Genomic DNA, 15,222 nt, shown 5'->3' on the forward strand with positions numbered 1-15,222 from the left:
TACAGTCTTACAAATGCAGTCAAATGGGTCTAGCTTAGATAGACAACTTGGTCAACAGTAACGAGTTGGGTCAAAGGGCCTGTTTCCGTGATGTCCAACTATTACAGGTTTTGAGGCCTTTAAAACCAAAGTGAGAATTTTGTACATTTGAAGTTGTCTAATATTTAATAAGTAAAGACATTCCCCTCTTGTTTCTGTTCTCAGTGAGACACTTCCTGTGGAGAGTTTAGGAGGGAGCCCTCTCTGCATGAACCAATATTACCAGATTCTATCATCCTGCAGGATTCCAGGTTCTAAAAGTGATTCTTTTGCCAACTATTCCTTAACTAAAAAACCAACCCACGTAACAATTGTGCACAACTTTCAGGTAGGTTTCTTGCAACTACATGTGTGTGCTGAACGATTCTTAGTTTTCTTTCCCCGTGTTCCTCTCCTGAGGCAACACAGGTATTTCCTCAATGCAATTCCAGTGTTGATGTAAATCACCTTGTGTCCTGGTGGTCCTGTGACCTGGTTCACAAATCACCAACCAAGTTCTATCTGCTATTTCATATCATCCTGAGATGGGTCTTTGCATTCAACAATGTATGTTTTAATTACAGTCACTGATGGAAAGGAGGCAACCACTTTACAAAACATGAATAAGAAGGGATTACAGGGTTATGGGTCAAACTCGATTAAATAGGACTATTTTAGATGGGGTGTCTTGGTCAGCATGGGAGAGATGAGCTGCAGGGCCTTTTTCTGTGCTGCATAACTCTGACTCTAACTCAAAGGCACTTTGACAGTACTTGGCCTGTTCTGCTCTGTGACTGTTAGTCCATACTTGCAGTTAATGATGTCCATCTGTGTTTTGCAGTTCTTTGAGCTCTTTGTGTACAACAGTGATGGCAGCCCACTAACTGTGGACCAACTTTACATGCAATTGGAGAAGATCTGGCATTCTTCACTCCAGACAAACAAAGAGCCAATTGGAATCCTTTCAACTGGTCATCGAAACAGCTGGGCAAATGCTTACAACACACTGATCAAAGGTTTGTCTCCAGAACATGACAAATAAGGGAGAGGAGCGACTCGGGAACTCAAGATCATTCAAGGGAAAACCTCCACCATCACCTAAAATCCTGGCCTTAAACCCTCACTCTATTGTACTGGTTCACAATGGGTACAGTTTGCACTGCAGCAACCTGCATTGGTTATTAGTAAAAGATTGTTGTTGTTATTAAAATATTGTTGGATGCCACCTCTCCAAACCCACCATTTTTACTGGTGAGAAAGCCAATATGGGAACTGATTCTGTTCATCACCTCCAAGTTCTTCTCCAGCTCGGATGCCATCCTCACTTGGAAATATACCACCATTCCCACTTTGCAGGGTCAGAATCCTTGAATCCTATAATCTGACACCACGTAGAATGTAGGTGTTTAAATAGGTGGCTTAACACCATCTTCTAAGGGGCAGTTATGAACATTAGGAACGGGTCTGGCAGCATCTCTGGGGAACATGTTGGTCTTGCAATAATGCCCACACTATGTGTAAGGGTTTGAAACAACTGGGAACTCTCCTAGTCTCCTTGATTTAAATGAGCTATGCACTTGAATCCAGTGATAGCTCACCATTATGTTTTGTGGTAATGGAATATATTTGTGTAAGCACATTTAATTTTCTCTTATGCTGCCATGAAGAATTTTGGAACTGCTCATTGTTTCTGTTTGCTTCTCTCTGGCCCTCTCCAGATAAGGTGAACAAGGAGTCTGTGAAATGCATCCAGAGGAGCATCTTCACCATCTGCCTGGATGCTCCAGTGCCAAAGGTGTCTGATGATCTCTACATGAGTCGCGTTGCAGCTCAGATGTTGCATGGCGGAGGTAGTCGGTGGAACAGCGGCAACAGGTGGTTTGACAAAACCCTACAGGTGTGTGAGGGGGTAGCAGACTCGTGGTCAGTAATCGGGTCACTTTGTTCAAATATAATTGAGGTTATGGAGAGAAGGCAGGATAATGGGGTTAGGAGGGAGAGAAAAATCAGCCATAATTGAATGGCAGAGTAGACTTGATGGGCCGAATGACCTAATTCTACTCCTATCACATATGATCATGTTTATTTTTGAAAGCTATGTGTATGGCTGTATTTGCATATTTGGGTGAGTATGTGAGAGTATTAAAACATCAAACATAGAACAATACAGCGGCCACGGTGGCGCAGCGGTACAGTTGCTGCCTTACAGCGAATGCAGCACCAGAAACCCGGGTTCGATCCCGACTACGGGCGCTGTCTGTACGGAGTTTGTACGTTCTCCCCGTGACCTGCATGGGTTTTCTCCGAGATTTTCGGTTTCCTCCCACACTCCAAAGACGTACAGGTTTGTAGGTTAATTGGCTTGGTAAATGTAAAAATTGTCCCTAGTGTGTGTGTAGGATAGTGTTAATGTGCGGGGATCGCTGGTTGGCACGGGCCTGGTGGGCCAAAGGGCCTGTTTCTGCACTGTATCTCTTAACTAAACTAACTAAGAGGCCCTTCAGTCCACAATGTCCATGCTGAAGATGATGCCAAGTTAAACTAATCGCTTTGGTCTGCAATTGTTCCATCACCCTCTATTCCCTGCATATCTGTGCGCCTATCCAACAGCCTCTTAAATTGTACTTTAATATCTGCCTGTACCAACAACAATTCCTGGCACCGTTCCAGGCATCTATCACTCTTTGTTTTAAAATAAAACTTTCCCACACTTCTCCTTTATCGATCTGGGACTGTAGCTATATATGAGAAGCTTGTTACTGTGTGTGCTGCAAGTGTCTTTCAGAATGTATGTCTCATGTGGTCAACTTCACAGCTGCCCCATGGATTATTGTCTTTCCATTTATTTTGAGCTTTGAGATGTTTTTCGCTCACTAAAGATGTTTTTCGCTCACTAAAGATGTTTTTATTGTTCTCGGAACTCCTTCCATTGCTTTGGAAGTACCAGCCCTGAGGGTTGAGAGAGAGAAGGGGGTGGAAGGGTTGAGGTTAGAAGGGAGAAAAGAGACAGAGAACATCGGGGAAGCTCATACCTGGCCTTTAGACATCAGATAGTAGCCCAAAAGACCTTTCTCCTCTTGTCCTTTTTCCATCCCACCCAAACAAAATCATCCCTCAACTTGGTATCTTTTTTCCTTCTTCCTCTTGTTCAACTCCATTTGGGTATTTGTATCTGAGCTTCGGCTCCCAGCAGCCTCTGTCTGTTGTCTGATTCTTGGTGTTCTATCAAGAAAACAAAACAAACTTGTGGTGGTGGGGTGAGAAACTCTACCAGTCTATTACATCATTGTATTAGTTAGAGATCCACAATCATATGCCAATTATTATCCATGACAAGCAACTTTACCATGGGAGATATTCCAATTGGTACGAATCCTGTCTCAAATGAATTTCAACCAAGATCACAGATTCCAGCAGAGATCACTGGACCATGATCAAAAGGGAATTGCAGTTTGATTTTTATTTTTCCTTTTTCAATAATAACCCAATGCCTGAGGCATCAAGGCTAATTACACCTGAGGCATCAAGGCTAATTACACCTGAGGCTTTGAGGCTAATTATGTAACCTCCACATACCAAGGGTGGCCCACTAATGACATTCTCTCCTTTCGGCCATTTTCCACAGTTCATTGTTGGAGAGGATGGATCTTGCGGTTTGGTCTACGAGCATTCATCATCAGAAGGACCTCCCATTGTTGCTTTACTGGACCATGTCTTTGAGTATTGGTAAGAGTCCAAGCTTATTTAGGAACTAGTTTGGTGAGAGTTAGTTTAAAGGCCTACATGATGAGGGCAAAGGCCAGAACATACAAGTTCTCCAATATCTGGTGTTGGGGAGATGGTGGTGATGAATGTCCCTCATTTCCCATATTTGTTCCTTTACACTCTCTCTTGCGCACCACTGACCTAAATACCTGTTCCACTGTTAGCCCCTTACCTGGGTCCAGTCGGTGCTGAGCAGATGCCAACCACTAATATTACAGAAGCTACAGTAAAGAAAAGGGCCGTTATATGAAAAAGCTACCCAATTTACAGTAAAGCTCTGATCTGCTCTCCCATTATCCAGAAATCTCAGAGTTAACTTAACCGGGTCCTATTTCCTGTGCTTGTTTTAAAAATCTGAGGGACTGTGTTTTATTTCATTTCAAAAAGATACTTTATTTATATTTTACAGTAAATACAACTGGGGCAGGTCTTTCCCTACGACCATTGTACCATCTGTTCAATACATTCTCATGCAATGTCCATTTCCCCACCTGATCTTTCAGCCTACTGAGTCCCACAATGCTATGCAATATCTTTACAAAAATTACAATGCTATGCAATATCTTTATATTTAAAAAAAACAAATTAAAAGTCTGGGATTATTAATGGTAATAATACCTAATGTTCTGTAAAAAACTCTGACTCCCATCCAAGGTTGGTGGCTAATATATAAAAACATGTGTTTGAGATACCACTTAAATCCTTCGTTCTCTGACTTGCTGACTGTGAGAATGTTCTTTGCTAGGCAGCTGGCTAAAAAAAAAACTCCGTCCTTGGTAAGCAAAGCAGGAAGGCATTCAATAGGACAAATGCAGATTCTGCTTGTTGAGGAGAAACTATAAATATCATACAACGACCAATAAATCCAGCATGAAATTCAGCAGATTTCTTCGCCTGCCAGTTAAATAGAATGTGGAATAAAAATAGTTCAAAACATAGCACAAATGTATGTGGAAAAACTGCTTGATATCTATGTAGGATGTAAGAATTAGAAGGGAATATAACGTTGGAGGAGGATTGTGTGAGGTTGGGCCAAATGGCCTGTAAATTCTGCATTAATCCTATATTGATGAATACTGATGGGTCTGAAGAAGGGTTTCGGCCCGAAACGTCGCCTATTTCCTTCGCTCCATAGATGCTGCTGCACCCGCTGAGTTTCTCCAGCAATTTTGTGTACCTTTGATGAATACTTAGTATCTTTACCTTTTAATTTCAGCAAAACCTCGGAGATGGTTCGTTCTCCTATGATTCCACTGGCTATGCCTCGGAAGCTCCGTTTCAATATCACGACCGATGTAAAGAGGGACATTGAGAAAGCAAAGCAGAACCTCAACATGTGAGAGCTCTTTTAATTCTTAGTGCAGTTGGGGGTGCGACTGGCAAGGTTAGCATTTGATGTACCGTGCCCAAGATATGCCTACAAATGATGCCAGACTGCTTCCTTGAACTATTCCAATCCTGTATAGTATAGGTGTTCCCATTGGAGGGAAGGGTTTCAGGACTTAAACCCAGTAATTTTAACCCAGGATGGTTGACAATGTGGACAGAAACATGGGGGGCTTCACACTGTGACTTGGAAAGAGTTGATTATTCTTTGTAGAAGGTCTTTATACGTGTTGCACAAAGCAATACAAACACCCAAGATACACTGGCCTGTCTTCCCTCATCTTGCCTCCAAACAAAGCAGCTGGTTGGGTTTGGGAATGAGGAGGAGATATTACACTTGGCTTTGGGCATCCCAGATCAAGATATGGATTGTAAATAGCTGAAATACAAGCACTTGCTGTGTTCCATTAGTTCAATCTCACCACCCTGACAAAGACTTGTTTTTTCTTGCTCTCTCCACTTTCTCCAGTAATCAATATTAAAAATGTTCCACCTGTTTGAATAGTCCACTATACCATTGACTGGACTTGCAGATGAAGTACTGCCCCTGTTTAGTTTAGAGTTACAACGCTGAAACAGGCCCTTCGGCCCACTGAGTCCACGCCGACCAGCAATCCCCGTAGGCTAGGGACAATTTACAACCTTTACTGAAGCCAATTAACCTACAAACCTGTACGTCTTTAGAATGTGGGAGGAAACCGGAGTACCTGGTTGAACCCGGGCCTATGGCGCTGTAAGTAAGTAAACAATTCTACCACTGCGCCAACATGCTGCTTACTGTTGGGATATAACTGCATTCTGATATTATTGAACAGTATGGGATAGGTTAGAGAAAGTGCTGGGTTATGTTGCAAGTGAAGAGATTCATCCTTATTTTCCTTTCTATCCAGGATGGTGCGTGATATGGATATAAAATGTTTTGTGTTCGAGCATTTTGGGAAAGATTTTGTGAAGTCCCAGAGGTTGAGCCCAGATGCCTATATTCAGATTGCTTTGCAATTGGCTTATTACAGGTGAGAGACGTCATCTTAGATACTTTGCCCAATGTTCCTAGTATATCCAAGGATAGAATTATGCAGCATAGAAAGAAGCTATTTGCTCCATCATGCCTGTGCTGACTCTTTGGGGGGAAAAAATCTATTTTTCTATCTTGAATGCATATCAATTTCCATTTAAATGTAACTTTTGAATCTGCTTCCAACACCCTTTCAGATATCCCATTCCAAATCACAGCAATATTGCATTTTTAAGTGCTCTTTTGCAACACTATTTCATATCAGGGCCCATGTCAGGGTGTTGTCCAGGTCTTGATGCAGGCAAGCATGGACTTCATAGTTTGTTGAGGAGATGCAAATGCAATTGAACATTCCCCTTTCTTGTGAAGGAAGGTGACTGATGAAGTAGCTAAAACTGGGTGGGCATAAGTTGTTACCCTGTGGAATGTCGGTGTCTTTGGTTGACTGAAGTCCAATAATCACAAACATCTTCCTATGTGCTTTTCCTTTGATGCCTATTAATTTTAATATTACTAGGGTTGCTTGATGTTATTTGGTCAAATGCTGCCTTGGTATTAGAAGTGATCACTCACTTTCACCTTATCTCAGGAATTCAATTTAGGCCAACTTTTGTGGAGCTAAGTGGTCCTGGCAAAATTAAACTGAGCATTTGTGCTGGGGTTGGGGTCGGTGGCTGGGGCTGGAGAGACCATGTGAGTCGGGAATACGTCGACAGATCCGTCCATTATAACCCAAATCTGTTATAAAGAAACCATTAAACCGTGAACCTCCCTTTGTTGACTTGGGTCCACTGGCATTGTCCGTAAAGCCAACAGTTTTAAACCTGGGTTTTAGGATGCACTTTCGAGTTCATTTTAAAATTATTTTATTTGTTTTCAAATCGTTGAATGGGCTCGCCCCGCCTTACCTCTCTGAGCTGCTCCACCTATATGCTCCTGCCCGGTGCCTCAGGTCAGCTGATCAGCTGCTCCTTGAGGTACCACGGTCTAAGCGGAAGCTCAGAGGGGATAGAGCCTTTTCTGTTGCTGCTCCGGCACTTTGGAACACCTTGCCGTTGCACATCAGACAGGCCCCCTCACTGTCCATCTTCAAATCCTCCCTAAAAACTCATTTTTATTCTCTGGCTTTCGACACTGGCTGAGACATTGCTCCTGTTCTTAGTGCTTTTAATGTCTTTTAATTTTTACTGTTTTTAGTCCTTTGTTTTACGGTTTTTTAATGGTTTGTAATAACTTTTTGTCCATGAGTTCTCATGTACAGCACTTTGTGGCAACTGCGGTTGTTTAAAGCGCTTTATAAATAAAGTTTATTATTATTATTATTATTATTATTAAAACAAGGAACCATTAAAAAGAGCAACTTTCGGAGGTTTCATGGTGTGTTAGTACAAGCCACGTTCCACCTGGAGACTCTGTATACTGGTTGGGCAGCAGGGAGAAGATGCCTGCCCTAATGCAAATCCCATCATCCAGAGTGTTTGTTTAGGAGAGAATAGTGTTATTGAAGAGGAACTGAAAAGGAGTGGCAACGTCTCACAATGGGCTGGAGGAGGAGGTGGCGGGGCCACCTTTATTTTCAAGATGGACAAGGGGGAACCAGTCCCATTGGTGATAGCAGCAGGTAGAGGTGGCAAAGCCCATCTGAGTAAAGATTCCAGTTTCCCAGAGGAGCTGTTAGAAACTGATTATTCTATTCATGGAGTGAATGGCAGATCTGGTGCAGCAGGAGGGGTGGAGGTTGGAGTGATGTGACCATCCTCAAGTGGTCGGGCAAACCCTTTCTGACTTAAGCCCTCTCTTCACCACCTCCAGTTTAAATTCCATCTGGAATATTTTGGATGACCAAGAAACCAAGGGTTTAATGTATCAAATCACATTGACTCATCCAAAGAAAACATTGGATGATATATAAACACAATATGTATTAACATAGAACAGTACAGTATAGGAACAGGCCCATTGGCCCATAATGCCTACTTAAATGTGGTTTGAGTAGATGTTCTGAATGACAAAAAAACCCTTAAAATCAACCCCTCCTTCATCTAATTTTAATATTGCTGGTTAGATATGAGTACTGGAAAGGTTTGGCGAAGTCTGTGGCTAATTCTGATCCCAGCACCTTTGCTGTGTGCAATGCTCTCAGCTGTTTCTTGATATCATGTCATTTACCGTAAAACTGCTGGGAAACTCACAAAAATCTCTTTTATTTCTTTTCTATTTGTTTTCTTTTAAATTGGGAATTGCCAAAAGATTGTTTAATTAAGTGGCATTTAGAGGCAAGAAGTTATGTGCAAAAATAGCAAGATTGTATTCCGCTAACACTAACCAAAGGGCAGCATGACCAAAATCAAATGACTCGTGATTTCCTCATTTCCTTCCTCATCAACAACCAACACCGAGTGAGTTGGTGGGCGGGTGAGGGACTAGAGGGATAAGGGGTGATGTACTGGTCACCATTTCTACACAAATTTCCAGGCTTGAAAATAGACTGCTTCCAAATTACTAGTCCAAATGGAGTTACATCAGAAATCTGCCTCCCTTCATCGCTATGCTGTGCTTCTGTCTCTTGGCAGGATATACGGTGAGCAGCGTGCAACCTATGAAAGTGCCTCTCTGCGGATGTTTCAACTCGGGCGCACTGACACAATTCGCTCGGCCTCGGTCGAATCCTCAGTCTTTGTGCGTGCCATGGATAGTTCGCAGGAACAGGTACTTGGACCACTGAAATGCCACATTCCTTTTGCAAACAAAGCCTTCTGGGGTAAAGAAGTTAGCAATAACTTAAACTGTACTTCTCTCTCTTCTCTCACATCATCTCGAATTCATGAGTACTCAATATAAGGTGGGATGACATTACCAAAGGTTTTGTAAAGTAAAAAAAACGTGTCCATTATATATCAGATATAAAATTCAGGATTGTCCTGGAGTCTAATTAACCTGACGCCATGAAAGTGTGACGGAGCCTGAGAAGGGGATGCGATATAATAATGGTTGAATCAAGTTAAATAGTACATTTCTAAAGGGAATTGGATCAATAAAAAAAAAGTTAAGAGTTATGATGAAAGCAAGGCCAAGTTGGAATTGATCTGTTGCAGAACCAGCATGATGGACCAAATGTCTTCCTGTGGTGTCCAGTTTTATGTTCTTAAAAGTTCTGTAATCATTCAGTTTGTGCTTTTTTTTCGTGCACTTTCCAATTTCCATCACTTCAGCATTGATAGGTTATGCTTTCAATTATCTGGATTCTAAATTGTCAGATTTGTCCCTAAACGTTGCCATCTATCTCTCCCTTAACGCACTCCCTTTGAAACACTGATCCCTGCTTTTCTGGCATCTCTTCATTTCCCTGTTGTCTTGTGAACGCATTCCAAAACCGTGCTCTATATCCACAAGCTGACGTAATGGGCAAACTGAAACTGTTTTTTCCTCCCTCCCTCAATTGCTGATTAATCGACTTTGGGTTCTGTGAATTAATCGTTTCATCATTGTGCATTTTTGACCATGTTGCTTTGATTTTTTATTTACCGGTAGAAGCAAAATAAAGTGGCCCTGATGAGGCAAGCTGTCCAAGCACATAGAGCCTACACGGACCTGGTAAGGGGAATAACTGGTCTGTCTTCACCACTTTGTTCCCAAATACCCCATTTCTCTTCTGACAATCATTAATTACTAAACAAATACTCTAAATGATCCTTTTATTCAGGAAGCACTTGCAATAAACCCCGTTATTGCTGGGCAGATGGCGCTAGTGTTGTGGATGGGAAATAATGTAAAACAGTGGGGGGAGGAGGCATTCATTGCTGCAGTTTGAGTATGTCGTGTTGTACACGATGGGAATGATAAAGGGGTAGTGATGACATGCTTATTAGCAATGCTAGTGTAGAGGGATGGTGATGAGTGATGGCACAGATGAGAAGTTCTGGCGGGAGGGGTAATTTTGGTAGGTGGTGGACTAATACGAGGGATGGTATATGAGATAGACACAAATTGCTGAAGTAACTCAGCAGGTCAGGCAGCATCTCTGGAGAGAAGGAATGGGTGACATTTCAGGTCGAGATCTTTCTTCAGACCTTCTTCATGGTACATGGGTACAGTTAGACTGGCAGTGGTGCAAAGTAGCATTGTGTATTGATAGATAATTTTGTTTTTAGGCAATCCGAGGCCAAGCAATTGATAGACATCTATTTGGCCTTAAACATCAGGCCATTGAGGATCTGGTTCGAATCCCAGAGATCTTCATGGACACATCCTATGCTGTTACCTTTCATTTCAATTTATCAACCAGTCAGGTGAGACCTTCAGTTTCCTCCTTGTTCAGAAAATTTCAAAATTGCATAAGAATACCAAATGTGATTTCAGTGTGTAGCCAGGTGTATTCAGGGAGAATTCTGCATCGCTCAAATACAATTGCCCCTCATTTTCCATCGGTCTGAATGGAAAATGAAAGGGAGAGATTGAACATGTTTATATATGCAACCTTGGGATGCCCCAGAGTGTTTTATTGGCACTTAAGTAGTTTTTGAAATATAGTCACTGCTTTTATTGGACTTGCTTGTGCACATGTTGGCTGTTGAATATCCAGTATTACAACAATGGAATGAATGATTGGGTGATTTGCTTTTGTGATGTTGGTTGAGGTACAAAAAAACATTGGCCATGATTTTCAATTATGCCCTGGGACCAAAGGAATAGTTAGAGGAGAGGTTTCAGTTGTGTTTAACTGTAGGGGCTTGGATGCACTGTCACTGATAAATAGATGTTTAGGCATTGCATGAGAGGCTAGTTAAGCATCTTTGAGGATTAAGGTGGGTGGGATGAAATCAAAAAGCAAAACAGATGGGGACAGGGACTGATGTAAGCCAATACAGTGGAGCCAATGTAAGTTCATCAGCTAGGAAGACGGAGTGCTATTTCCTATTAGGTTTTCCTGAAATGCTGAGATTGTACAGGTAAGAGGGAAAAGTTTAAAAAGGAGATACGCAGGGCAAGCTTTTTTTTTTAAACACACGGGAGGATGAGTGCCTGATGCGATGGTTGAAGCAGATATGTTTGTGGCATTTAAAAGACTTGGGGATAGGAATATGTGCAGGTAGATAAGTGTACAGGTATTGGGGGGTGATGGGCATGCTTTGCTGTACTATTCTATGACTTTGGGATGCTTTGGATTTGAAAGTGTTGTAGTCCCTGTTAATGATTAGGTTATGGTATTTTAAACTTACACTATCTGACCATGTAGAAACCACAGTGGTTCATGTCCCCATTCGCAGCAGAAGGCTGGGGTTGATTGGAGGTTATGGCACTATTTTATCCTGAACCAATAGTTGGAGAGATCATCACATTCTTGGTCTTCAGCCTGGAGGAGATGTGGATAAACTGCAAAAGGAAATAGGTGGAATGGCAGCCAGCAAGGTATATTGCATAAGTGTATGCTGCTCACGGTAGCAAAGGAAGCCTGATGCCCTACAGTTTAACTCTCTGCAGGTGGCTCTGTTTTGAGGTGGTAAAAACACATTTAAATTGACTCTGTGTATTCTGTAGGTTCCTGCTATGACAGATTGCCTGATGTGCTTTGGGCCAGTCGTGCCGGATGGTTATGGTGTATGCTACAACCCCATGGACAACCACATGAACTTCTCAGTGTCTGCTTTCAACAGTTGTGCAGAGACCAATGCAGCTAAACTTGCCCACTATTTGGAGCAGGCGCTAGTTGATATGAGAGATCTGCTTGTGCAGACAAACGGCTCAAAACTCTGAAGCAACCAGGTAATGAGGTTGGAGGGACTAGAGTTACCCTCAGCCAGGCATGAGATTGCTAATGGATCATGCTGTGAGGGTTGGTGTTTGTTAGGGTTGGTGTTTGTTAGGTGTCAAGGTGCTCTTCCCTAGGCACTGATTACTGAGAGAATGCAAGTTTATTTTTTTTAATTGCCTTTTAAAGAAAAAAATACTGCAAAAATAGCCTGTTCTCCATCTCATTGTGGCTAATTGTCTCACCTTTGTCTACAATCATAGTCACTTGCTTCCAACATTTGAGATCCTTTCGTATAACAAGCCTGAATGTTCCAGTCTGATCCAAAGAGCTGCAGCTGAATCATAAGCATCAACTTGTTTTAAAGTAAACAGTAGATTGCGAAAACATAAATCAGCAAATCTTTGCAAATAAACTTGAGGTATTCAAAGTAACCCAGTCCTCTGCTTACCAGGATTACCAGCTGGTTCTAGTTATCCAGGGTATATATTTTAATCAATGTATTGTATGTAAAATTCTCAACTGGTGCTTTATAAAGATTCCAGGTGAATATTTGCTATAAGCATGACAGTATTTTTCCCCAACATATCTGAAGGCCAAGTTTAGAACAAAAGGAATGTTTTATTACAGCATTAGATCTCCACATACCCTTGGTTGTTTGGTGGATGTAGAAACTGTTCAGATAGCTGGTTAAGACTCAAGGGAGATGTGGAAATACAAATTATCTGACGATAAGTTTTTGCATCTTATTTTGTTTATCACCAGCAAGCTGCAACACAATCTGTTTGTGTAAAATGTGTATTTTCTGTATATTTCTAAAAGGATAGGGTTGGTCATCGCAGGATGCAAAGTCAATCTATTATGAATTCTAACGGCCCAAAACCATGTCATTCAGTCCTTTAAGTCTCTGCTGGCCTAATGCAGATGTGCAGAGCCGATTCAATGGTAACTATCAAAAGGAATTAAATACATTCGCATATTGAAATGTATAGTGAAAGAGTCAGCACTGGGTCATCGTAGTTAAATGATTTTTATGTAGTATTCAGTGGGACGGGACATTACACTGAACAACTGCTTTTGTTTTTTTAAATAACTAAATTATGAAAAGAATAGACGACTATTGAGCTGGAAATTGTTTGAATTTAATATACATGCTAAAACAAGATTGCATAGGCACCCTTGCTAATGTGTCCTGCTGCTGCTGATGGAATTTTCTATTGTGCTCCCAACACAAATGCAGGTTTAGTACTTACAATGCTTTTAAATCACTTACCTGATACTTAAGCCAGTTTTAACTAATAAATACATACCTGCTCATGCATTAATTGATATCAGTGCTCCAGGTGTTAAAGGGGAGCTTACTGTGAATTTGCACGGTTATTGCCAGTTATTCAAAGGCTTTGATCCAGGGAGGGAGGAAGTGCCTAATTGTTAATGAAGCGGAAAGTTACTTTATCCCATAAATACCCAAAGGACCTTCTGTGAAATTAATTGATTCTGCAAGGTGGCCAAAGAAATGTCCCTCATTCTATCACTAAGAGAAAGAAAAATATTTATACAATTACAAGAATTGCAACGTATTTCAAAAAGGTGCATTTTTGGGAAGACCATTAGATGACAGTGGTTTAGGTGGTCATTTTCTTAAAACTTCAGCAATATTTACACAACTGTCCTATTTGTGCCCCAAGCAATAGCTGCAACTTTCTGAACCAGAGCATGGAACAGTTGGATATCCCCCTATAACAAGCCAGTGATTAAATCTAAAGTCCTGCTGTGAATGTGTTCATTTTCCATTGTGACGCCTATTATTTTTATGGCCCATGATTTTAAAAGGGATTATATCATATTTATGGAACTGATTTAGTATATTAAAAACAAAACACTTAACAGCACAGGCAGGAATCTGGAGAGAATCAAATCAATGATCTTTCAACATAATTAGGACCTGAAATACACATTTTCTCTCCCCACATACTGCCTGCCCTGCTGAGTATTCATTTGTTTCAATTTTACATTTGCCATTATTGTTTTACAGTTAACTGTTTGACATATTTTAATTTGTGATCAGTTTGACAGATATTTAACTGTTACCCATGAATGTAAAAGTTCATTGATAATGTACTTTAAAATTGTATCCAATCTTTCTAAATGTAATAAAATCTTTGGATTCACTTGGCAGCAGCAAGTGAAGCAGGACGCTAGTTTGTGTATATTTCAAACTAATGGCAAGAAAGCATAGACAATGTGATCAAGTACTATTTTGTACTTGATCACATTGCCTATGTTTACCTCCTATGCAAGGGATACACTGCATACAAACCAAGAATGTAGATCCAACATTCCAGCTTGTCTCTCCACTCTATAATATCCACGGCAAACAAAGACCACAGCAAAGAAAATAGTATGGCAGGCAAGCATTGTATTTGCCATAAAGTACAATTGGAACATTTATGCACGTTTCCTTACAGACTTCTTTAGCCAGCTTAACAAAGTTTAAAACCACCAAATTTCAAATTAGACAGTAGCTTGCTATTTTATCCCACAGGAGATGAAATGATTTTACATTGGGTCCAAATCCATTCTGGTAAAAAAGTTTCAAGCAGATTTATTTGCTTTAAAATATATGTTCAGTTTGGATAATCTCAAATTGCCATTCACATTACCAACTTCACTTCATGGCGATGGAGAACAGTGTTACTCATGTGGGGGAAGTTGGGATGGAAAGAACAAAAACCTTTGAGTCACTGCATCGCAATGAATCTGATGAAATACATGATCCAACAACGTATTTTGATCCAAAATGTCCCTCTGACATTTTCATTTCTCACAATAGAGCTTCTAGTTCTAGCGGAAGTTATGTAATAAGGTTGAATTAGAAGTAAATTCCTCACTCTCTTTGGTCTCTCAGAATGAGCAGAGGCTTTCATTGCGCTAGACTCAGATGGATTCAAGTGAAAGTCTCAAAACAGAGGTGGTCTTTGAGATGTTGTAATTATTTATTAGAGTATTAGGGACTGGAAGAGCAGGGAACACTAGCTCTCGCTAAAAGCCAACATTTGCATGATGGACCAGCTGGCCTTCAGCACTATGGTTTTAGATCACTCAGACCCCATTACCCCATTAGCACAAATTAATGCTGTGGAGCAATGTCAACGCAGCCTCTACCACTCAAAGATATTCTGCACATTCCTGTAAATTACTAGCATCCATCATGTATAAAATATTTAGTCCCAAAACATTCAGGGGAAAAGGTAGGAACAGAATGATAAAATGTACCCGTTTAAGTAGG

At 41.0% G+C, this 15,222-nt stretch overlaps 1 protein-coding gene across 4 annotated transcripts in view; it reads left to right on the plus strand.

The window, feature by feature from the left end:
• Positions 1-14,129, plus strand: part of crat (carnitine O-acetyltransferase) — a 28,268-nt gene extending 14,139 nt beyond the window's left edge. For 3 of the 4 annotated variants that reach the window (XM_033049343.1, XM_033049342.1, XM_033049340.1), the window contains 10 exons: positions 205-367; positions 860-1,034; positions 1,737-1,915; positions 3,644-3,744; positions 5,000-5,119; positions 6,060-6,182; positions 8,758-8,893; positions 9,716-9,778; positions 10,336-10,473; positions 11,723-14,129. In XM_033049343.1, coding sequence (XP_032905234.1) covers positions 205-367; positions 860-1,034; positions 1,737-1,915; positions 3,644-3,744; positions 5,000-5,119; positions 6,060-6,182; positions 8,758-8,893; positions 9,716-9,778; positions 10,336-10,473; positions 11,723-11,938 — 1,414 coding nt within the window. In that variant the 3' untranslated portion in view covers positions 11,939-14,129. The remainder of the gene's footprint in view (positions 1-204; positions 368-859; positions 1,035-1,736; positions 1,916-3,643; positions 3,745-4,999; positions 5,120-6,059; positions 6,183-8,757; positions 8,894-9,715; positions 9,779-10,335; positions 10,474-11,722) is intronic. The other variant, XM_033049341.1, reaches the window with a different exon arrangement.
• Positions 14,130-15,222: the final 1,093 nt, after the last annotated feature.

Source organism: Amblyraja radiata, chromosome 32 (genome assembly GCF_010909765.2).
Source record: "Amblyraja radiata isolate CabotCenter1 chromosome 32, sAmbRad1.1.pri, whole genome shotgun sequence".
NCBI lineage: Eukaryota > Metazoa > Chordata > Chondrichthyes > Rajiformes > Rajidae > Amblyraja > Amblyraja radiata.